The sequence below is a fragment of the Polyodon spathula genome, chromosome 1 (assembly GCF_017654505.1).
Source record: "Polyodon spathula isolate WHYD16114869_AA chromosome 1, ASM1765450v1, whole genome shotgun sequence".
NCBI lineage: Eukaryota > Metazoa > Chordata > Actinopteri > Acipenseriformes > Polyodontidae > Polyodon > Polyodon spathula.
In genome coordinates this window covers 82,042,131-82,067,520 of record NC_054534.1, presented here as the reverse complement: position 1 = coordinate 82,067,520, position 25,390 = coordinate 82,042,131, and the positions used below count along the sequence as shown (strand labels likewise).

Below are 25,390 nucleotides of genomic sequence, written 5' to 3'. Positions count from 1 at the left end.
GAGATTTTCCTGGCTCAGAGGGGCGGTGTTGTTATTATTGCCTTTAACTGCGTCACATTTTTCTGTTGACCAATCAGTAGCGCAGAATGCTGGCGGAAGTTACCGTTGTAAACTAGGAATGTGAAACATGGCGTCAGTTTTAAACTGACTCTGATCGAGCTGGTAAGTTAACAAGTTCATTGATTTTCTTTTGATTAAAAAAACAATAATAATAATCTGCTGTAAAGGAAACAGAAACAGGTGGATTTATTCAAGAACAGTGTACGCTGTGAATGACAATGTTTCGTTCTGACTGTGTTAGTACGTGCGTGGTACATACTGTACATAGAGCTTATATTAATTTTGTGTGCAGTAATATCAGAAATTTTCAGCGAATAATGGTAGGTGCATTTGGTTAACAATGGATTCAAGAACACTCAGTTTTTGTGAAGTTGCCGTTTCGGTATTGTATGAAAGAAGGGTGCATTTTTTTTTTTTAAAATATTTAGTGACGTTACACATCAATGTAAACAGTACGAATTCAGAGAATCCCTTTTTTTCTTGTTTTTAGTAACGAACACGGTTTAATAAGCAAGTTAAATGATTTCTCTGGAATTTTTAAACAACATATACATGGAAAACATAATCCTCTGTTTTTTCTATGAACATTTCCCTGCAGTTTAACATGTCCAACCTTCATATAGAAAATACAGTATTGTATATCAACTTGTAAAAGTAGTTTGGGAAAAATTTAAATAGAGATAAATTAAGATCGCCAGTAGATCTGTGACACCAAGGGAGTTATAAGATATCTAGCTATATCTAGCAGGGTATAGATTGGTTAAGTTATTTATATGTAAAACTAATTTGTAATCTACTTCTTGTTCATCCCCTTCTGAAGGAGTGCTCGTCTGAAAAAGTTAAGGCCATGTCTGCTGGAGAGTCCCGAGCAACATTAAGAAAAAAAGACCTTCAAAGGTCAACAACATCCAATTACAGAGATTCTAAGCACGGTATGCAAGCTTCACAGAAAACAAGTGCAGCTTCATCTGGAAAGAGCTCTGCTGATGAAATTGCAAGGTACCATATTCAAAATTCAATTACAGAATGTTAAAAACTCTCAGATTGTACAGTATGTCACATCATTTATTTTAAGATGCCATTTAAAGATGCTGTAAATGCAATACATGGATTTAATTATTGCCAGTTCTTAATTATTGCCAATTATTAATTATTGCCAAATAGACACATTACTGCTTATAGTTCCAACATTACAACTTTATAGTTAAATTTGAAGCCGTGTTACAGCAGCTCTAACAGAAATTTTTAAATTGACTGATATTAAACAGGTCATTTTAGAGGAATCATCTATATATTTTCAACATAAGGAAACTATCCTAATTATGAAAAAAAAATGCGGGGCACCCCACTTAAAGGAGTGATAACCAACCCTCCCTTTTTTTAAAATCCTATTAGCATTAGCAATATCACTATTTCCCCTTTTATTCTGCTGAAGATATTTCTTGTTATTATGCCAGTATTTCATATACTACACCATATATTAAAACATGGTCCTTGCTGTTTTATGATGTTTGCAGTCATTCTGAGTGGCTCTGTTGACTGTTCATCCAGTTATCATTTTTCTATACTGTAATCTGCCTTTACCTGGTTTGGTCATTCATTGGAGATCCCACGTGCCTGGACTTCATCATGCCATTCAAGTCATATAACAATATGACCTTTCAGCCCTACAAGCCCCACCTACTACATGTATATACCATATAATAGGTGCACATATATGTCATGGGAGTGAGCTTAAATGTGTGATAAGAGCATGGGCTTGTATATGAAAAATCTTTTTCTTATCAAAAGTCTTTTTTTATCAACGTTTTTATCAAAATGTGTTATGTCTTTTTTTTATCAATGTTTCTATCAAAATGTGTTATGTTGATGTCTAGTAAAGCATACAGTATTTATAAAGATATCATACCCCACATCTTGCATTTACACTTCAGTCATGGGGGAGCTTATACTAGGAGAACACTGAACAGGTTTAAATATGAAACCAGTATTAACTGTATTTTCTCAGAAAACAGTATACCCACATATAAGTCCATGCACCTGTTTGCACAGTCATATGATAAAGTGTGAGTAGGCAGGGCTGACAGATTTGAAAGGTCATACAGCTATGGCCAAAAGTTAATGGCCAAATATATATATGAACATCATTTAGATATTTAGTTGATTTAGCATCATATAACGAAAGATATCACCAACGTCTACTGGAAGCCATAATAGTAGTGAAGTATTGTAATTTTTCGTTAAGTATATGGAAAACTACAAACCGGTTTGCAATTCAATATGCTAACGTAACAATATTCATTCAACATTATGAAGCAAAATGACTCTTGAGTTACTTCTGTAGGGTGATGCAAAACTTTTGGCCATAGCTGTAAGGATATCATTTGAATATAATGTGAAAGGTTGTTCAGTCCAAGCACGGAGGATCTTCCACCAAGTAAGGATGGGCACGTGTAATTGTTGATTCCAGTAATCTGTCTTGTATTGGAACAAATATAAATTGTCTGAACAGACCCATTAACCACGCAAAGCCTGCTGCTGCAGCCCAGTGTATTACTGTAGGTAAATATGACATAATTATTTATTTCTATGGCTATAAATTACTCAAGCTCCTGAAACATAAAAGATCTTAAAAGTGCAGGGTGATACAAGTACTGTAGTAATGGGTTATGGAAGTGGTTAGAATGCACCATTGCACATATTAAAACTACATTTAATGTAATTAATACAAGAAACCACAAAATAGAAGTATTTTACAAAAAAAGAGATGTAATATAATGCGGTATTGTTGTGGTCACGATACAATTATTTATACTTAAACCTCTGTGGTTTCTATTAATAAGCAAGCTGACACTAAGCAACATGAATGATATTGCAGCCAATAAACTTAAAAAAAATTCCAGTCCGATTATAAAGCATGTAATTAAAGAGAGAGTTTCATTTGGGGACAGTTTACCAAAGTAGACACAAAGGCAGTAAAATTCACACTTTGCAATAAAAGACTGAGCTACATGAGCAGCATTGGACAATAAAAACCACCTATGATACAAGCATGTATCCAGCTACCTGCAGAGAGAGACCCAGCCACAAGCTTCAGGCTGTGTTGATTGTGAGACTGAGTATGCCTTGCATAAGCAGCAGAAGTACTTGTAAATCACAGAGAATCATTACAGCTTGCTCCACCAAATGCACTCCACAAAGGAGCGAATAACGAACCTAATGGTTGAAATAATCTCTAAAGATACATTGACTGTCAGCACTGTTGAAGGACAGTGTTAAATAAAATAAAACAAGACGTTTTAACTTGACTTTTAGGTAATGACGGTCAATGATTTAACGTCTTCTCTGTACTGCATTATTTAAAAGGCTTCATGTAGCAGAACGTATACCAGGACTGAGAGGTATGTGTAGTATTTAAGATGATATAAATTAGCAAAGAAGGAACAAACCGTGGCAGCAGGAATCTTCCAAACAATAACGTTTTATTGTTATAGCAGGTTATATCAATTCAGCAGGTTCTTCACAGAAACTACAAACAGCACAGCTAGCACGCAGGCTGATATTTTTATAAACAGACTCCACAACATTGCAGCAATGTAGTACAGTAGTAAGCATACCATCCAATCAGGAGGCTGTCCGTGCATCCTCCCCCTAGCTCCTGCCAGGTGCGCCCAACGATCCTTAGAATTCCTGGCCGCACTTCTTGTGTTCCGTAGGGGCATTGCTGGTGCAAAGTCCCAAATAGTAAAACATAAGGTTGCAGCAAGAACAATTACGTGTATTTGATTATTAAAACATATGAACATTCCGCACCAAGCTCAAGCTCCGAGCAAGATTAAGCAGGATCCAGATGAAAACAATACAAATTCAATATTGGAGCAATAGAAATCTAAACAGTCATAAAAATCATAAAATTATATGAGAAATGAAACCAATCTGTTAAAGGTTTTAAAACCTTGATAATTCACCATGTAACACATTTTTTTATTTTTTTTTGTTCCTGGGTAGTAAATGTTATTTCCTAATTGCTTATGCCTAAAAAGTATAGAAAATGGCTATTATTCCCCACAAACTTTGCTTTTGTGACCAGGACAGTAATATTTCAAAATATCACTATTTCCAATGGGAAACATTTAGAAGTGAGTAGTTTTTCGAGATTTACTGTAAATACAGTATAATCATAAATCTCAAAAAACTACTCACTTCTAAATCTTTTGTAGTCATTTTTGTATTACTTTAGTATAAATACATGTTAACTTGGATTAATATGTTGTTTTTTTCTGACTTTATGTGAATGAAAAGACACACATTTGCCTGTTTTCCCATTGGAAATAGTGATATTTTGAAATATCACTGTCCTGGTCACAAAAGCAAAGTTTGTGGGGAATAATAGCCATGTTCTATACTTTTGAGGCATAAGCAATTAGGAAATAACACTTACTACCCAGGAACAAAAATTGTGTTACATAGTGATAATCACTCCATTGATGGTACATGTTTCCTTGTTTTCCACAGGCTACAAGAGCTCATTGTTCACCTCCAGAAGGAACGCGAACACTCACAGAAATCTGAAGGAAGTAGTTTTGATACGGAGGAAGGTTTGAGATGGAAACTCAACAGATCTGAAAAGGAGAAGCTGGACATCATTACCAAGTACAATGAAGAGGTAAATTGCATAATTAGGTCGACCCCTTATAAGGGATTCATTCAGTTTTTGCATTAATTTTCTTCTGCAGTACACTTTTTTGCATACAAAAATGAATTGATAGAATGCATTGCACTTCAGTTTTTGATGGAACAGAAAATTGGGCTGGAAGTGCCAACTTTGCCCACCAAATCCCTAGAGGTAAAAGAAGGGTGGGGTTAGGGTAAAAGAAGGGTGGCGATTGTGAAGTGAAGTCATTCCTTAAATATTTCATATTAAATGGTTCTGTAAATGTTGCAAGAAGTGACCTTGCGCTGGTGTAGGACAACACTGATGAACATTTAGCCAAGGGCAAAATGTCATAGAAAATGTGTCGCATAAATATTTTAAATACACATTTGTTTACAACATTAAAAAGATAATGAAATCATTGCAATTACTGTATTTATAACTAACATTCTGGCCACTGATTTTTGGGGCTAAGGAAAGCGTTGGCTGGCTTTACAGCCTTGCCCAAAATTGATTAATCTTTTCACAAATATTTCTTACAAAATGAAAATCTTTACTAAAATTTTAGTTTTTCAAAAGGAATTAAAACTATGTCTTTGGCACTGTTGTAATTTTACTAAAATTGTATTTGCAGATTTCAAGATATGAAAGTCAGGTAGCCAAGTTAAGAGCTCAGCTTGAGAAAGGGGAGGCTATACGGCAGAATGTTGAGTACGAGATTGCACTGGTGAGGAAGGATGCTGGCCTGGAGAAATGCTCTGCAGAGGAAAGGATGGCACACTTGTATCAAGTGAAAGAACAGTTGAAAGGTAAAGCAAATGTGTATGTAACACATAACTAGGGCTTGGATTTTTTTATTTAAATTTTTGTTCAGTTCGGGGGGTTTATTGTTTTTTATTATTGTTTGTCAAAGTTAATTATTTTCGATTATTAAAAATAAACAGCACTCAACCACTTATTTTCAGTTTCTGTAATACCCTGAATGTACATTTCACTAATACATATACAAACGCTAACTTACTGGGTTGAAGTGAGAACACCCACATTAGGACTTTGGCAGTGCAGAACTCAATTTGGAGTAATTTGAATCTTGGAATTGTGAGATGTAACAGATATAATTTTACAATATAATACAATTGATTTTTATATAGCGCCTTTCACAACAGAGTTATCTTAAAGTGCAATACAATCAAGAATAAGCCATATCAAAAAGGAACATTTTTAACCTGCTTTTAAAAATCAGAAGCCAGTCGATCTGGCGGATATTCTCAGAGTGAATTCCAGAGTCTGGGTGCATAATTAGAAAAAGCGCTTCCACACATAGAGACAAGATAGAAGAAAGAAACAGAGAGCAGATCTGAGTTTGAAAAATGCAGAGAGCGACCCGGAGTGTATGGCATCAACAGCTCAGGAATGTAATCTGGACCAAGTTCCCTACAAGCCTTTAATAATAATAATAATATTTTAATTTTTGTATAGTGCCATTATTGTGGACCACCATCACACAGTGCTTTAGAGGTAGGCTGTGAACTGAGCAAACAGAGTCACTTACAATTGGACACAGATTTAACATCTCATCCGCATGATGGAGCACAAGGAGGTTAAGTGACTTGCTCAGGGTCACACAGTGAGTCAGTCAGTGGCAGATGTGGGATTTGAACCGATGACCTTCTGGTTACAAGCCCTGGACTTTAACCACTGGACCACACTGCCTCCTTAAATGTCAGAAATTACGCCCATTACCTCCCGCATGTCGATCACACTACAGTTCATGTTTTTTTTTTCTGCCCACCCCATCCTATGACAATAGCGTACTGTAGTAATTAATCTAAAAATACAAGAATTGCATTGTTTGCTAAGATTAAACCTCATGGTACTCTGATTTAAGGTTTGATATTTCTGTAGCTATGATAATAATGTTAATCATAATAACGATAATAGTAATAATTAGGCAGTCATTGTACACAAGAAAAAACTTTATTATGCATTAGTAGAAGCATAACTCTACAGTAGTTTTATATTTACAGAAACTTTTTTGGTTCGTCACTGAATAAAACCCTAACAGCATGTTGCTGGTTTGTTTGTGTTCAAGGTCGTTAAGACTGTTGCTAAGCAAATGACGCATCAATGTGTATTACTTAGTGCAGAAAACTGGTGATTTGTCAGCTGCAATGTCTTTGCACGCTGCCTGCCACGCTGATTTTTTTTTAAACCGAAAAACTTCAAGCCCTACTTGTAACCCAGGCACAAGAGCATCAAGAGCAAAAAAATAAAACTTTTAACTATAAAAAGCATTTACACAATGTAATCCTCATGAAATTCATCATGCTAATTGACCCTGTCCTGCTGTTCATTTGGGAAAACATTTGGGAACAGTAAAGATCATATATAAAGGTCACACCCTTTTTTACACTGGTTTCTAGTCACTGTTTTTCTGGCCTTTTTAAATCCAGTCCAAATCCCAACTGTATTACAGTATAGCAGCAATAACCTAAATAATACAAATCTCCAAAGGCAAACATTTTAGTGAATGTCTTTGGTTTGAAACTGCCAGCTTTGACTGTAGTTGACATTTTATGAGCAAACTTTAGTGTGGCACCCAGAGACAATGAAAGGTCTATGGTCATTTGGGAATTTTTTGCCTTCAAGTTAGCCTTGGGCCAGAAAGTCTTTATTAACTTAACAGTATTGTAAGCCTTACTCATTTATTATTGCCAAGTGCACTTGGCCAGTTGAGCAGGATTAAGTGTACAGTTTGCTAAAGCGATTTATACCTTCTACATTTTCGTAACCTTCAGTTTTCTTACCTTTATAATTTTTTGTATTATGTTCTCTATAATTCTGTATTGATGTTTCTGCTTCATTAACACCAGGCTTACTAGCTAATGTCCTTTCTTTGAGATGGGTGTGAAAAATGATCAGGGGTGTGCACATTTACTTTCTGTCTCATATAAAATTTTGATTTTGGAAATTAATAATCACTTACTACATTTGTAGATTTTTGTGAATTTCTGACTCAGGGTTTGGGTGTTTAGAGGTGGAACAAGAGAGCGAGACAGTAAGAACTAAATAAACATAAACAATTGCTGCTTGTTTGATTTAATGTTTGCTTTGCTTTCTGTTTGTTTTTGACCAATGTGCCGTTTACTTTTGTGAGAAGTGTTTTGTTTGTTTAGTTTATTTACAATAAACTCGTACAACAAAGCTTCACTCACACCAGACTGCGTCTGCATTTCCTGGTCTGTGACGTCATCACACAATCTATCGTGACATATGGTGTTCAGAAGTGGGAAACAGTGCCTTCATAGACTCAAGCCAGGAGAAGTACTGTCGCTTTATAGCTTTTTCAGTGGTTGAAACAGAACATTGGTTAACAAGCCTGGTAAATAATGATGAAAGCAGAAACAACAATCGAGGAAGAACACACATTTTTGAAGAATGTGTACCTGATATAGATCTGCTCAAACATAACCTCAAATGAAGAGTTTACAATTGTGACAATGTTTGGAAGTGGGCTCTTGGATTTCTAGGTCCTTCAGTGTCATATCATAAGATCGGCTCATGATGAGTACACGTATGTGTAGTAGTAGTCCTAACGTTTAAGTGACACAGCCATTTGAAACACCTTTGTATCAGATGGAAATTACTTGTGGTATACTTCTGTTTGTATGAAATAATCATTTTAATCCACTGAAAGAGTTCACTTGTTCACAGGTCTCGAGCATCCCTAAGCAGTGGTTAGAACAGGTGTCGCTAATTAGTGTCACCTTTTCCATTATTGAGTTATAACAGAACTGCTGACCTCCGTAGGAAACGATGGGAGAGCAGAGTAAATTCACAAGCACTGAATAAATGGACCACTAAGGGTTAAACTTGTTTCATTTCATACACTACAAAAATCAAAAGCTGTGGTGTATTGTGATATATGGTAACAGAGTGATGTGACTGGATGTAGAGGTTGTGATGGTGTAAAATAGCATCTGTATATATCTGCCCATTATGGCATTAAGTAGCAAACCTGTTGCTTAATTTAAGGGGTCTTTCAAAGTTATCATCAGTTACAGCAAGCGTAGATAGCGTGCTCTTTTTCAAGACCCCTGATAAGCCCTATGTTTTCAAAATGTAATTATTCACTGTAGTCAAAGTAAAAATAAAAACTTTCAACTGGCAGAATTTGAGCACAGGTTCAAAATGTGACAATAATATTTTTCGCATAATTTATACCTTAATTGACTCATGGATTTCCAAAAGAATATGAACTTTCTTATTTTTCTGAAAAAAAAACAGGTAATACATAGCTTTATATATTTTTTCATAGCATTCCAACTACTGCTAGAAGCAGCTCAAATCATTTTAAGATAAAGTATATTTTATTACAAGTCCCCCAACACATATGTGTGTTTTACTTGTATTACAAAACACATATTTGTGTTAATCGGGATTGTATTCTTGTGTGTCTAGTTAGTTCAAGAGGTTGTATATTAACAAGTACAAATAAATTGCAAGAAATGTCATGTTTTCTAATCAGATTTTGCAATAAAACCGAGTAACATTGTATTGTAATGTATTGTATTTAAATGAATTGTGCAGGTGTTTACAAACCGGGGGAATACAGTAACAAATAGAAATATATTTCCCCACCATTTAACAATTTGTGGTATTTTTCTTTACCAAAAGTAAAATATCATAAACTATGACAAATTAAATTTTTGGTGTTTACAGTTATTTTTCATTACGCATGTGAATGTTTCAAGCTGTCATTTTTTTTAAATCAAAAAGTGCACACTATCACTTTATGACTTTTTTTGTAAGTAGTCATAAAGAAAATGTAAAAAAATAATCCAAGGCAATTAATTTATGCAGTATCTTAGAAACAGGAAGTTATTAAATATTGCACATTTATAAAACACATGTTTGAAATAACTTGACTGACCTTTTTATAACTTTTCCTGAATTGTGTTTTACTGTTTGTTTTCAAGTGCAAAATGAAGAAATGCAGCAGAGAATCGCTGATTTGCAGAATGCTTTGCATATCTCGCAGAAAGCGCGAGAGGAAGACCACCGTGTGTTTCAGAGTGAGCTGGAGGAGAGGGACAGAATTATTCAGACCTGCAACACTGACACTGAGCTCCTTTCTGCAGAGAGAGATCGATTGGAAGAAGTCCTTCAGGTATCCTTACATTCATTATAACACTCAGACAATTGTATTAACCAAAAAAAGATATTTTATATTGAGCCTCCAAATCAGTTTCAATTTGACATGAACAATTGCTGCCTCAGCCATAGAAATCACACCGCCACCAGTAGTTTTGAGAGGGTTAAAAAGGTAAATGCTTATTTGGGTAAGGCATCTTCAACTAACCTGTTTTCTTCTTGCTGAGACACTGCCAGGCAGGTATGTCGTAACTAAACTCATCTATGAAATGTTTTTCAAATATTTTAATTTGTACATTTATTGATTTGATATTCATGGCCGGCCTCCACAGTGTATTGCAAGTATAACCAGATAAGTGTGCCACTATCCTACTACATAAATACGAGGTTCATGACAAACTGCAACTGCAGTTTATAATTATAATGCAGCTTAAACTAATAGCTTCTGATAGGTCTCTGACTTTGTATAACTATAAACACTTGGTTTTTGTTTTGGATTTTTTTTTATTGCTTTAGCAATTTCTAATGAGGAAAGGAGTTTCAAACTTGCTTTCTAGGAACCACTTGTGATCTGCAAGCAAATCCTGGTTGCTCTCTCCAATTTTTTAATTTTTTTTTATTAATTAGGTCTGCTGTATCTATTTATTTCAACACTCACAAACCATTAATATGCTGTGTATCATTGAGGGACAAATGCCAGCTGAATTGTCCCGTTTTAACCCCTTTGGGGAGTACTCCATATGAAATCTTCGAGAAGATGACTTTGGATCTTAAAAACTTTCATCTTTGAATACCTATTTATTACTTATTTAGTTATTTACTGCTAGAGTGTTGTGATGCTAAAAATCAAAGGAACACTTTTCTTACACACATTAATTTGTATGCATGTTTTTTTTAACAATGTAGTATATGTGTGTGTGTATGTGTGTATATATATATATATATATATATATATATATATATATATATATATATATATATATATATATGTGTGTATATATATATATATATATATATATATATATATGTGTATATATATATATATATATATATATATATATATATATATATATATACAGTGCCTTGCAAAAGTATTCAGACTCCTGACCAATTCTCTCATGTTACTGAATTACAAATGGTACATTGAAATTTTGTTCTGTTTGATATTTTATTTTAAAACACTTAAACTCAAAATCAATTATTGTAAGGTGACATTGGTTTTATGTTGGGAAGTATTTTTAAGAAAAATAAAAAACTGAAATATCTTCAACCCCCACACATTAATATTTGGTAGAGCCACCTTTCGTTGCAATAACAGCTTTAAGTTTTTTGGGGTAAGTATATACCAGCTTTGCACACGGTGTCGGAGTGATTTTGGCCCATTCTTCTTGGCAGATTTGCTCCAGGTTGTTCACGTTGGTTGGACAACGCTTGTGGACCGCAATTTTCAAATAGCGCCACAGATTCTCAATGGGATTGAGATCAGGACTTTGACTGGGCCACTGTAGGACATTCACCTTTTTGTTCTTGAGCCACTCCAATGTTGCTTTGGCCTTGTGCTTGGGATCATTGTCCTGCTGAAAGGTGAATTTCCTCCCAAGCTTCAGTTTTTTAGCAGACTGAAGCAGATTCTCTTGCAGTATTTTCCTGTATTTTGCTCCATCCATTCTTCCTTCAGTTGTAACAAGATGCCCAGTCCCTGGTGATGAGAAGCATCCCCACAGCATGATGCTGCCACCACCATACTTCACTGTAGGGATGGTGTGTCTTGAGGCATGGGCAGTGTTAGGTTTGCGCAACACATAGCGCTTTGAGTTTTGGCCAAAAAGCTCTATCTTGGTCTCATCTGACCACAAAACCTTTTCCCACGTTGCAGCTGGGTCACTTTCATGCTTTCTGGCAAACTCCAGACGTGCTTTCAGATGGTACTTTTTGAGTAACAGCTTCTTTCTTGCCACCCTCCCATACAGGCCAGTGTTATGCAGAGCTCTTGATATGGTTGACTGGTGCACCATTACTCCACTCCCAGCCACTGAACTCGGTAGCTCCTTCAAAGTGATTGTTGGCCTCTCTCTGGCTTCTCTCACAAGTCTCCTTCTTGTTTGAGCGCTGAGTTTTGAGGGACGGCCTTTTCTTGGCAGTGCCTGGGTGGTGCGATGCAGCTTCCACTTCCTGATTATTGATCCAACTGTGCTCACTGGGATATCCAAACACTTGGATATTATTTTGTACCCTTTCCCTAATCTATGCATTTGTATTACTTTATCTCTAACTTCTGTAGAATGCTCTTTGGTCTTCATTTTCCTTCAGATTCAGAGCCTTACCAATGATCCTTCAGCAGTGGTGTTTTTATCCAGAAAATGTGACAGCAACTTTAATGGTTCATAGGTGGATGCCGATGGTAAGGTAATTGTATCCTCGTTAGGGCAATTTCTTTCATCGTTGCAAACTGGGAGCTTCCACAGCACAGGGGTTGAATACTTATGCAAGCAAGATATTTCAGTTTTTTTTTTTTTTTTTTAATATTTCCCAACATAAAACCAATGTCACCTTACAATAATTGATTCTGAGTTTCAGTGTTTAAAAATAAAATATCAAACAATGAAATTTCAATGTACCATTTGTAATTCGGTAATATGAGAGAGTTGGTCAGGGGTCTGAATACTTTTGCAAGGCACTGTGTGTGTGTGTGTGTGTGTGTGTGTGCGTGTGTGTGTGTGTGTGTGTATATATTTAAAGTACTCTATATCTGTAATGCAAGCCTGACCTCTGCTGGGCTTTGGAGGAATTACTATTAAATAAATAAATAAATAAATAAATCTTGTGTAAACATACACTGCATTTTATAGATCTTAAGAAGGCAGGAAAAACATTCATATCTAGCATTTTCCGTCCTTTTGAAGAAGGCAGGACTTTACAATTTTACCAAACTGTAAACTTAAACTCGTAACATTTGAATATTTGAGCTTATGAACATAGTCATAAATTTGAACTTTAGTATTTAGATTTTATATTATATATCTATATATATATATATATATATATATATATATATATATAAAATTGATTTTTTTAAAAATAATTATGAAAACTGTCAGTGTTTGTCATGTATTAATTTTTTTAACTGTAATTCTGCTGTATTAAAATGAGTCAAATTCCTTTAAAGCTGTAGTGCTTTGTATTTAAAATAGCTTACATACAGTATTAAAAAAAAATAAAAAAAAAAATACTGCCATTTTATATAATTAGCATAGGTACCAAACCCAAGGTGCATGTAGAATGGCTTATAATATATATATGTATGTATGTATCTATCGGGGGGGGGGATATGCATTAAAAATAATATCGCAGTATTTTAGACCTTACAGATGATAACGATATATATATATATATATATCACGTTATTTTAAACATTTATAGCAAGGTTTATTTTTAATTGTACTTACATGCCCTGAAAAGGGCAGTGGGGCAGCAGATGTAAAGAACTTTAAAGATGACAGAAAAGGCACTTAAATTAACAGATCTTTATTTTGTGTTGCGCCACAAAACAGAATGAAAGTTTAATAGAAAATAGGACACCAGAAACAAAAGAATGGCACACACTGACAGCGTAACGGCTGCATGTAACAAGAGAAGCACAAGAATAAATATACATGGTATCTGACCAACAAGAATGTGCTGTACAAAAAATTACTTCACAAAATAAACACAAACACAGCACCCGATACCTGGCTATGTTAAACTTAAACTGTATCATCTCTAAAAACACACAATGAGCACAAAAGTCATACTCCCTAAAGTGCAGGAAATTACCTGTAACTGCAAAACAAAATCTTGTCTGCCTTCTGTTGACAATAAATTCCCCCAAAATTCTTTCACCTACAAAACAACTGAAATCATATTGTCATTTTAATAAGGTAATATACATCCTACACCAGTTACTCTCATGCAGTGATGTGCAATTCACCCAGCTGTCAAGGCTGTAGCTACCATTTTGCTTATACGTTTTGCAAGTTATTTGCCAAAAAACAAGTCTGTCAACAGCTTCAGGTTTCAGTTTGGAACGGCTCGAGAGGAGTATCAGTGGAGCACCTGGTGAATGAAGCGCCATGCCTGAACAGCGCCTGGGCGATGTGCCTTCCTCAAATGTCATCGTCTCTTTACTTTCTCACATAATACTGTTTTGGTTTATTTATTTGTTTATTTATTTTGTTTAGCAGCTTGTGTCTTTTGTATACTGGCCAAACGACCCCCCCCCTTTAAAATATAATCTAACCCCACAATATTTTTAATGTGAGTAAAATTATACCGGTATATACAAGATATCGCCCAACCCTAATTCATGGCAGTCTTATGGCATACAGTGCCTATAGAAAGTCTATACCCCCTTTAAAAATATTCACCTTTTATTGCCCTGTAGCCTGGAATTAAAATGCATTAAAATATTTTTTTTCATTTATCTACACATAATCTTGGCGACGTGCAAGGCAATATTCCTTTTTGATACCCTAGAAAAAATGTTGGAGCACCCCTGCTGGTCTGTGGGGAGAGGCTTGTATTTGTTACCCTACATAAGCCACATATGCATAAGTAAATAATGGTCTCCTCAAATAAGCAAAACACCTAAATCCTGTGGTGCCTCAAATATTATCCATTTACTTCCAGTTGCCAGTCACCACTGCAGTAACCCAATTTTGGGGGTTCACAAACCAGCAGAGGTGGCCCAACACTTTTTCCAGGACATTAAATGTGTTGATCATCATTTGATATCCCAAAATGTACATAGATCAACAGTCCCCTTAACATTTACTTCATAGTTGTTTGGAGTGGCAATCTGGTTTTAGGGAATAATATATATATATGCAGTGTGGCTGATGTTTGTGTAAGATGTCTAGCAGTCCGGCTTTGGGAGTGTGATATGGTTATGCCCACTAATGTGTATATTTGGCCACATGGTAGAGATGTGAAATCAGTTATAAAGAGGTCTCTATAACAATCATTTAATAGGGCCAGGAAGATACATTAATGAACCTACATAAAAAACTGATGGAGCTGGAAATGGAGCGAAACAAAGATGCAGATGCTCTGAGACGTCAAGCAAGCGAGCTGGAGTACAGTGCCGAACGAGAGGAGAGATTAAAGAAAGAATTAGAGGTGGGTGTTTTTTTCACTGAATTCATTGGAACTTCCAGTGTGGTGCCCTTCAGATAGAAATGCTACCGTGACATCAAATGTTATTCAACGAGCATTTGAGCCCTCTTGTGGGATGAAGAAGTAATGCAGTTACTATTCACTTGTAGGTTTTGTGTAAGTATTTTGAAAGTATACCATAGGGGCCTGATTTCAATCTTAAGTTCTCCATTTCAAAGTGTACATAGATCAGACAACTGTAATTCCTTAAATTTGATTTCATGAGTGTTCATACTTAGTTTTACAAGATATGCATACGTGTGTAACTGGAATTATTGTACATACAGGACTAATTGTGTAAATATGTGACTGCTAAAATCGACAGTCAACAATAATCCAGCTGTTTACTTTGAAGCATTTATTTCAAATTGAACAAAAAGCTGTAAGTCATCAGACAGTTTAGGAATTTTTTACATCTGTCAAATTTCAATTTTGTGTGTTTTTTTTCAATGAGTATATATATATATATATATATATATATATAAAATGTGTATAAAATGTGTATCTGAGTGTGTATATAAAGTACAGTGAAAAAGTATTTGCCCTCTGTCTGATTTTCTGCATTTTTGCATATTTTTTACACTGAATGTTATCAGATCTTCAACCAAAATTTAATATTAGATAAAAGGGACCCTAAGTGAACAAATAACCCTAAATTTTGATACTTATTTCACTTATTTATTAAAGAAAGTTATGCAACACTCAATGACCCGTGTGAAAAAGTAATCGCCCCCTTAGACTCAAAAACTGGTTACGCCACCTTTAGCAGCAATAACTGTAACCAAACGCTTCCTGTAGTTATTGATCAGTCTCTCTCAGCGCTGTGGAAGAATTTTGGCCCACTCATTCATGCAGAACTGCTTCAACTCAGTGACATTTGTGGGTTTTTGAGCATAAACTGCTAGTTTCAGGTCCTGCCACAACATCTCAATGGGGTTTAGGTCTGGACTTTGACTAGACCATTCCAAAACTTAAAATTTCTTGTTCTTCAACCATTCTGACTCTGATGGTAAGGGCCACAGTTAGTCAGATATATATTAGGCAGGGCTGGCCCAAATCTGGCCTGATTGTTAACCAAAGTATTCAAACAGCTGATGCTAATTATCCCTTTAATTGGGATGAGTTAACTAGGGGGACAATAACTTTTTCACACCTGAAGATTGCATGTTTGATTACCTTGCACACCAAACAAATGAAAGAAGCACCAAACTTTGGTGTCATTTTTTTTTCTCTCAGACTCCCTCTATATACTACTACAACCCACAGAAAGATCTGACCAAATTCAATGTGAAAAATGCTGAAAAGGGGGGGAAATACTTTTTCACGTTACTCTATATGTGTGTGTGTGTGTGTGTGTGTGTGTGTGTGTGTGTGTGTGTGTGTATATATATATATATATATATATATATATATATATATATATATATATACAGTGCCTTGCGAAAGTATTCAGACACCTGACCAATGTACAAATGGTACATTGAAATTTCGTTCTGTTCGATATTTTATTTTAAACCGCTTAAACTCAAAATCAGTTATTATAAGGTGACATTGGTTTTATGTTGGGAAATACTTTTAAGAAAAATAAAAAAGTTTCATTGTTTAAAAATAAAATATCAAACAGAACGAAATTTCAGTGTAGCATTTGTAATTCGGTAATGTGAGAGAATTGGTCAGGGGTCTGAAAACTTTTGCAAGGCACTGTATGTATATATACAGTATAGTATGTCTAACGTGCAGTTTTGAAAGCAACACGTTACAGCAAACATTTCAAAATTGCAAATGTAAGACCTACATCGTCAAGTGAAGACCATGACAGGAATTTATGGTAAACTTGAATTCCTGTTTATTTTTTTTTAATAATTAGGACTGATGATGCAAATTACAGTACATTTATAATAATCTTCAGTAGATTATAAAAGTAACATTCTGGTTGATGCCATAAACTAAATAATCTTATATTTGGTATTCAGACAGCTATGCAGAGGGTGAAGAATCTGGATGAAAATGTTGAATCAGAAAGAGCAGCCCACTTAGAATCTAAATTCAACTCTGAAATCATTCAGGTAAACTTTGTGTTCTCGATCATGTTTAATTAAGCAATTGAGATTAAATGCAATTGTCATACATCTACCAGCACTGCTTTATCTGCTAATATATCAAACGATTTAAGAAGCAAACTTCGTATTTTCAGTGTTATGGAAACTACTCGAGTAACATCTAAAGGCACTGTTTAACTTGCATCTAGTAAGAACTGAACATTTCAGACATGGTGTTAACCGCTGGCTGTATCTTTTTCACAAATCCATTTCCCTTCATGATTACAAGCTAATCCATCGGACATGCCATTTAACCTAAATTATTGTTCCAGGGATATTTATTTTAAGACATTTGTCTTTTTTCCCTTTAGTTACTTTGTTGTGTATGGCTATACCATAAGATGGTATGCATAAGAAAGTTTTAATGCTAATGCAAGCTAAGAAAATGTTTTTTGAAGTCTTATTATCCCTTTTAATATTAATACAGTACATTGGTTTGCCACCTTTTCCACAGACCAAACCCAGACATATTCGCAGTCAGCCTAGGTCTATCAAACCTGCAGTACTGTAATACAGCCACCAGATCTCGGTACAAATCAAGAATCATGCAGTATACACAGTATTGTGCTCTTGATATTTCTAGCAATCGAACTTGCAAGCCAGAAAAATAGTAGCTACAGTGCATTAGAGCTAATCTTACCTAAGACAAGTAGCTGTGATGATGAGTAAAGCAGTGGTAAATCAATGCAATTTCTGAAGCGACGATGCTGCCTGTTTTTATTTTCACAAATACGTTTTCCAGACAGTCTGTTCGTGATGGTCAGAATTATTTTACTTAATTCTGACCATTTTGTCATTTTGACGTTTTGTCATGGCAGATTTCGCCCCCCACATATAATAAATATTTACAAACATTAATACGTGTTACAAACTACAAAACAGCACTATTGGTTGTGTTTCTGTAAAAAGACCAACAGAGTTCAAGTGTAATCAAATTTGGTTCGGGTTTTTCAATGTAACAAATAGCTACAGCATATTATACATTCACACATGCATACATGCATATAATTTATATATATATATATATATATATATATATATATATATATATATATATATATATATATATATATATATATGTGTTATTAATATCTTAGTAACCATATTTTACTGTAATGGTTATGTATTTAATCAAACACAGATTAATTTAATGTAAAGCATATGAAGGGGAAAAAGTTTACAACCTGCCCCTACGTAAACTTAGATTGTACGAGATCAGTACTGAATAGTACATTTCGAATAGGATAGTGGAAATCCTTTAAGAGCAACTAATGTATCGTATAATGGGAACTTTTGACTGGTATTCAGTTTGGTGCATTTGCTACCTTGGTAGATTTTGACGGTTTTTGAATTGCTGTTCACAAAATAAGTGTCAGAGTTTTGTATTTCTACTTTTAATTTAAAAAACATTCAAATGCATGTTTACTTTATGAAATCTGTCTGCTAAAACACTATAATGTATAGCATCTACAATGTCACTGTAGCAACTTAGAAAACAATAAAGACTTTTAATATAGCTACAGTATACTATTAATTGTTATTTATATGGCCCTTAATTTTAAGATTGCAGTAATTGGAAAGGATTACTAACTGCAGTTCGATAAGCATTTACTGACTCTCAGTTTTAAAACTTAGCTATGGTTCACTAATAACACAGTGGAATGATCACAGTGTCATTTAGTAATTGAAGAACAGTATTGTCATGTTTGAAAATTTTAATAATAAAGCAGAAACGAAAATGCTTTACATATAACAACCACTGGTAAAAATCAGCTCAGTTTTATACGGTGCAGAACTAATGGATTTAAACATATACTTTGCAATACCTGTACAGTGGGTGTCCTAAGCCCCTTTCACACGGGCATGATCTACCTGGTTACACAGTTTCACACTGATTTTGATAAAGTAGGGTTGACCTGGATGACAGATGCAACTACACAATGCACATATCAGTGCCCCAGAAGCAGCTTGTAACTGACGTTTCCATCAACGCTTCTCTGGATTGAACCGTCAGCCGCAAGAGCAAATTTTTCTACATCCCTGCTGCAATCTGACTCATGCTATGTCTCAATCAACAAAACAGAAACAGAATTAACAAATGTTCCTTGCGGAAGTGAAACGTGGCTGTTATTTTGTTGGCTCATGAATGGCCGTCAAGCATTTTGTCTGACTCAACCCGGGTCAAAGCGTGTCAACACACATCCTGAGACCCGGGTCCAAACCAGATATGTGGTTTCACACTACGCAGGATTGAGATCCAGTTAGCCAGGACCCGTGTCCGGACCCGGTTAGGAGTGCCAATGTGAAAGGGGCTTTAGTAGTACATGTATCGACAATAATAATCCAAAGCAAAATTGGAACTGTGACTGGGATGGCATGTGTGGTGTCGTCAGGCCAGAAGCAGGAGTAAAAACAAGCATTGCAGAGATTTGGTGCAAAGGCGCTTGCTCCTTTATTTTTAAAGACAAAAATAAATAAAACATTTAAACAAAAACACTTGCTCACAGAGCACAAAAAAAAGGTGTAAATAAAACAAATCATGAACACAAAACAAAACCTGTATAGGTCAGGCTGGGCAATTACCTTCACTGTTCCTATATACCTATTTTAAATTTCTCACTCCTCTTGCTTTACCGTTCCTCCTCCGAACACCCACCCCAAGTGCAGAGAGCTGCAGGTTTTTATACAGGTGACCATCTCCCATTAGCAACAAATGAATCGCTTCGGGAGATGGCCACCTTCTGCACGAGTTTGATTACTCCTGGCTGAGGACAAGCTACCGACCCCGCCTCTGCCAGAACAGGTTTAAATAAAAATAAAACAATAACAAAACACGGCTATGCCGTCATATTTAAATGCAATAAATCATAAAACAAACAAATACAAAATAAATTGCACAGGGGTGGAGGGGGAGATCTCGTTCTAAAAATAAATAAACAAATAAATGTACAGGGCTCCTCGCCCTGTTGCAGCAACATTGTGTTACAGACTTTCTAACAAGTCTGCCATAAACAATTTTGTCTGTTATTTAATTAGCCCCTTGTTAAATAAATAAATAAATAAATAAATAAATCAGTACAAAAAGATATATAACACAAAACTGCTTAACGTAAAAAAGAACAGTCCTAGGTACCACAGTAGCAGGAGCAGTTTACACTGTCTCTGAGTTTCTGATCGCATCATAAATTGATGAAAATGTCCGGTCTGCTTAGTTTTTTTCAAGAAAATTGGCTTCATCACACTGTGCCATTGTCATATTCATTTTTGACATCCACAACATTCTTTTCCTTGTCCAGTGCTTCATGCCAGTCTGTCAGAGGGCGTAATTGCTCAATGTATGACACATTTTGATTGGTGGAAGTATTTTTGGCGATCCAATCAAAACCGACAATAAAGCCAAAATAAATTCCATGCCAAACTTTGAAAGGAAGGTTGGTCTTTCTAATTCCCAGACTGTCTGGGTCAAACCCAGACAGGTGGCAACCCTAATAGTACATCACACTGTAAAACCACCATCTCCTTTTAACTTATTACCAGTATTAGGAATATTATTACCAGTACTAGGAATATCTACTGTATTAAACTGAGAAAATGTACAAAACATGCATCAACCTTTCCAGACAGCTGTTTTTATTAGTGTCAGGTGAGAAGAGCTATCCAAGAAGTTACTTGATTTGTAGAGATGCTGATTAAAAATACTCAGGTTATTTTTTGTAATTCCAGTTGAGGATACGTGACCTTGAAGCTGCACTGCAGGTTGAAAAGTCAAGCCATGCCGAAGCTGTGTCCAATTTTGAAATGATTAAACAGCAGTTCAGAGAGGTGGAGAAGGCATACAAGCAAGAGAAAGAAAACGCCCAACAATCTATAGAAAAACTACAAAGGTAAGCACACACCTTAGTACGTCTACTGTACTAAACATTCAAGAGATATCCTTTATTGTTTTGTCTTGCTTACGCACAGTTCTCAACTTATTCAATACCAATGCTGCTAGCCAGGCCTACGTGAAGTTTTGCTGCCACATCTTTGTTTTCCTACATACTTCCTGATAAAACTTTCTGTATTAACTGGATCACCAAAATCTGTTCTTTACTACACTCAGTGGTGATGAATTTTCCGACTTATTCAAGTTCCACCACCACCAACACCACACACCCCCTCCCCCCCACCCCCCGTACTCCCCACTAATACCACTGCTTATAAGAATTTTAGAAAATCGAGTTGAAGTTAATTGCACTTTTTAAACACTTAATACTGTCAAAAACAGTATTTTTCTACTGGTATTCTGAGCTTTTTGATCTGATGGGTGACTAACCTAAGTAATACACCAATTGCATGTTTTATGTCTTGGCATTTTGTTGTAGAGAACATTTTACAAAAAGACCCACATGCTAATAATTTCAACATAGGCTTCAAGGAAACTGCATTTTTCAACATATTCATTTTATTACTACACCTTGTAAAAGGTTAGCATGTAAGTAACAAAACTAATATATACAATTTTTATTAAAAAAATTAAGGATGTGTTTTTGCTTTTCCAGGTTTGAAAATGACAGTTCGTCTTTAACAAAACAAATAAGTCAAGAAATAGAACAATACAAGAAAGTAATTGCAGACTTGTCTGAAAAACTGCAGGGCCAAGAGAAAAAATCAGCCGAACTTGAGATGGTTAGTATTACAAGTCTTGTTTATTTATTTTTTGTGGGCATGTGTGAGGCTGATAGACTTACAGCTTTTCAAAATAAACATCATTAAGTATATGTTTTATATGACCCTTTAGAGCATAAGAAATATCCTTGAATTTTAAACTGCAACAATCAACAATTTAACACTGAAGTAAAATTCCTTGGTGTCTATTGCAACATTCTTTCATAGATATTAACTTAACAGCAGTGGATGTTAATACAGACTTAATCATTCTTGAAAACCTGCTGAATGTTCATAAAATGTCCTACCTGCATGTCAGTATGCCAATCTTTGAAACAAACTACATGCAATAGCAGGATGTTAAACAGAAATTTAAAAAGGGGATTTCCATTTTTCTGTTGATTACTGAATACATTTACAGAAAGAACTTTGATATATTATAACCTGTTAACGGTAATAACCAATTAAAAAACAAACAAACAAACAAAAAAAAAAAAAACACTTTGGGAACTGCATTCTGTATTTACATAAAATAGTGATAACATAAAAAAAAAAATATATATATATATATATATATATATATATATATATATATATATATATATATATAGTGTGTTGACCTGCTCAGATTCTTATAGCAGCAACAATAAAGTGATATTTCTTGGTAATGGGTGACCAGAATAACTAAATGTTTAATCAATTAAGTATTTTAAATAGCAAAACAAATATTTTAGTCAAGCTCCCTTTATTATTCTCCTGTGACTGATATTATGACTTCATCTGTAGGCAGAACTGCTTATCCAATTGTGATGAAATTGTCCTTATCTTGAATCGAAGTCATGGTGTCTGGCTTGCATGACTGCAATGATGAACTGCTCATCCAGTTGTGTTAAAATAAGTCCCAGTTGACATGAGTTTGAGCCATTATAAATTTTACTTAAGAGCTTATGAACCTCAACATTTTTAAGCTTATGCCTGTCTTATTAAGCTAGGTAAAACTTGGAGTGGTTGCACATAAAAGTGGCAGCCTTCTTTCCATCTCTAGCCTCTGGCCTTAGAGTTGTGAATCTTTGTTAGAAGAAGTTATTCCATGTTTTGAACATTGATAACTGACTTTTTTCGTGGTACTAACTAGGGATGCACCGAATCCAAGTTTTGGGGATTTGGCTAAATACTGAATCCATCTCAAAAGATTCAGCTGAATACCGAATTTACAAAAACTGTCAAGAAAACTGAAGGAAACTGTTGCATGCAAAACAGACTGGCAGCTATTAACAAGGGGCGCGCACAATCTATAGTTTTGAGCCTTTTAGTTAATACTGTAGTATTTTTATTACCAAATGGAAATATATCCCTGAATAAGACTTCAGTTTGAAACTTACACAATTTATCGCTAGCCCTGTCCCCTTACAACAGAAAAATCGAACTACAGAAACGTTTACTTTACCTTTACAAAAAAAGGAGAGCTGCATCTTTGCCTAACCCTCTATTTTCTTTAATGAAGTTTGAAACTGTGTCACCTGATCTGAAAGCCATGAGGGAAAAATAACCATGATGAGTGATCTGAATCTCTCTGCGAAAAAACCCACGTTGATTTAAATGTACAGTGTGTGTAACACATATCAAATAGGCTACAAAATAGTTTAAAATATTTAAATAAAACACAGCAGTTCCCAAATTGTCCAACTTTTATTGGCACATTACAATAAAGTAATTTAATTTACTAAACAGTTTCTGAAAGTTGTAAAGTTATACAAATATATATGTTTTTTGTGTACTGATTTATTTATTTTTAACCTCAGTGTGATCTCTAGAACATGTTTGACAGACAAAGCAAAAAGCACCAAACCTACCGCAGTTTGCCGTTACTATACTGAACAAAAATGTAAAGGCAACCTGTAAAGTGTTGGTCCCATGTTTCATGAGCTGAAATAAAAGATCCCAGAAATTTTCCATATGCACAAAAATCTTATTTCTCTCAAATTTTGTGCATAAATTTGTTTACATCCATGTTAGTGAGCATTTCTCCTTTGCCAAGATAATCCATCCACCTGACAGGTATGGCATATCAAGAAGCTGATTAAACTGCATGATCATTACACAGGTGCACCTTGTGCTGGGGACAATAAAAGGCCACTCTAAAATGTGCAGTTTTGTCACACAACACCACAGATGTCTCAAGTTTTGAGGGAGTGTGCAATTGGCATGCTGACTGCAGGACTGTCCACCAGAGCTGTTACCAGAGAATTGAATGTTCATTTCTCTAACATAAACCGCCTCCAACGTAGTTTTAGAGAATTTGGCAGTACGTCCAACCTGCCTCACAACTGCAGACCTTGTGTAACCATGCCAGGTATCCACATCTGGCTTCTTCACCTGCGGGATTGTCTGAGACCAGCGACTCAGACAGCTGATGAAACTGTGTGTTTGCACAACTGAAGAATTTCTGCACAAACTGTCAGAAACCGTCTCAGGGAAGCTCATCTGCGTGCTCGTTGTCCTCACCAGGGTCTTGACCTGACTGCAGTTCGGTGTCGTAACCGACTTCCGTGGGCAAATGCTCACGTTCGATGGCCACTGGCACGCTGGAGAAGTGTGCTCTTCGCGGATGAATCCCGGTTTCAACTGTACTGGGCAGATGGCAGACAGCGTGTATGGTGTTGTGTGGGCGAGCGGTTTGCTGATGTCAACGTTGTGCACAGAGTGCCCCATGGTGGCGGTGGGGTTATGGTATGGGCAGGCATAAGCTATGGACAACTGATGTAACTTAAAAAAAAGGATGGTGAGTAAGTAGATTCAAGAAAATGCACAGAGTCCTTTTCTTCAATCAGTTGTTAGGTTTTTTGAAATATGCAGGGAGTCTGGTCCCAGGTACAGGACAAACAGATTACTCGTTCTTACAATTTTTGCATGACATTAAATACCCTTCTGTATAGATGGTCCACCTCCTCTTTCTCTGACATTTAACCAATAGCAAAGGTACAACACATTATTCTGTTACCATATACTGTATGTGTATATGTGTGTGTGTAGTCTTGTGTGACAACCTCTGAACTCAGTGCATTCTTCAAACCCCTGTTTCCCCAAAAGGTCCATACATCTAGTTTTTGTCATCTTCCTTGTTCATATTTCTCAGTATTGCTTGAGACCCTTTGAGTCCAGTGGCATTCTCTTATTCTGCCTCAGAACCTTTGGGTCCAACGGCAGTCCCTTGGAGCCTTGTAGCCCCAATATGCTTTGCATTCGAAAAGTCTTAGAGCCTGGCCCTTTCTGGTCCACAGCATTGTTATCTTGTTAGCTTGCAGTCAATGCTCGGCAAGAAGCTTGTAGACGCAAGGGCTCTATCAATTGTTAGCAGTACATGCAATTTGAACCAAACAGTCTGCTATCTGCAATATTAGTCTCTTTTCAGAAAAGAACACCAATATAGTTCTGCCAGTCCACATCCGTAGCAAACTAATAATCAATTCTCGATCCATGTTTTCCAACAACGACAAACACAATTGCATTTTATCGATGGCAATTTGAATGCAGAGAGATACCGTGACGAGATCTTGAGGCCCATTGTCGTGCCATTCATCCGCCG

General features: G+C 35.6%; 1 protein-coding gene across 1 annotated transcript; it reads left to right on the top strand.

Annotated features, from left to right (window-relative positions):
* The first annotated feature begins 113 nt into the window (after positions 1–113).
* Positions 114–22,306, top strand: LOC121323150 (coiled-coil domain-containing protein 171-like). Its single transcript, XM_041264012.1, has 9 exons — positions 114–162; positions 881–1,059; positions 4,576–4,726; positions 5,349–5,523; positions 9,694–9,884; positions 14,876–15,022; positions 17,032–17,124; positions 20,881–21,041; positions 21,699–22,306. Exons 2-9 carry the CDS (start codon positions 908–910, stop codon positions 21,910–21,912), a joined length of 1,284 nt encoding a protein of 427 aa, XP_041119946.1. The 5' UTR covers positions 114–162; positions 881–907; the 3' UTR covers positions 21,913–22,306.
* The last annotated feature ends 3,084 nt before the right edge of the window (positions 22,307–25,390 follow it).

What these genes read in the sequence shown, in the direction of transcription:
- LOC121323150 (XM_041264012.1), top strand. Translation starts at nt 908, where the DNA reads ATGTCTGCTGGAGAGTCCCGAGCAACATTAAGAAAAAAAGACCTTCAA. An exon ending in TTACCAAGTACAATGAAGAG is followed by an intron (nt 4,727 to 5,348) that starts GTAAATTGCATA and finishes TTGTATTTGCAG; the next exon opens with ATTTCAAGATATGAAAGTCA. An exon ending in GATTGGAAGAAGTCCTTCAG is followed by an intron (nt 9,885 to 14,875) that starts GTATCCTTACAT and finishes ATCATTTAATAG; the next exon opens with GGCCAGGAAGATACATTAAT.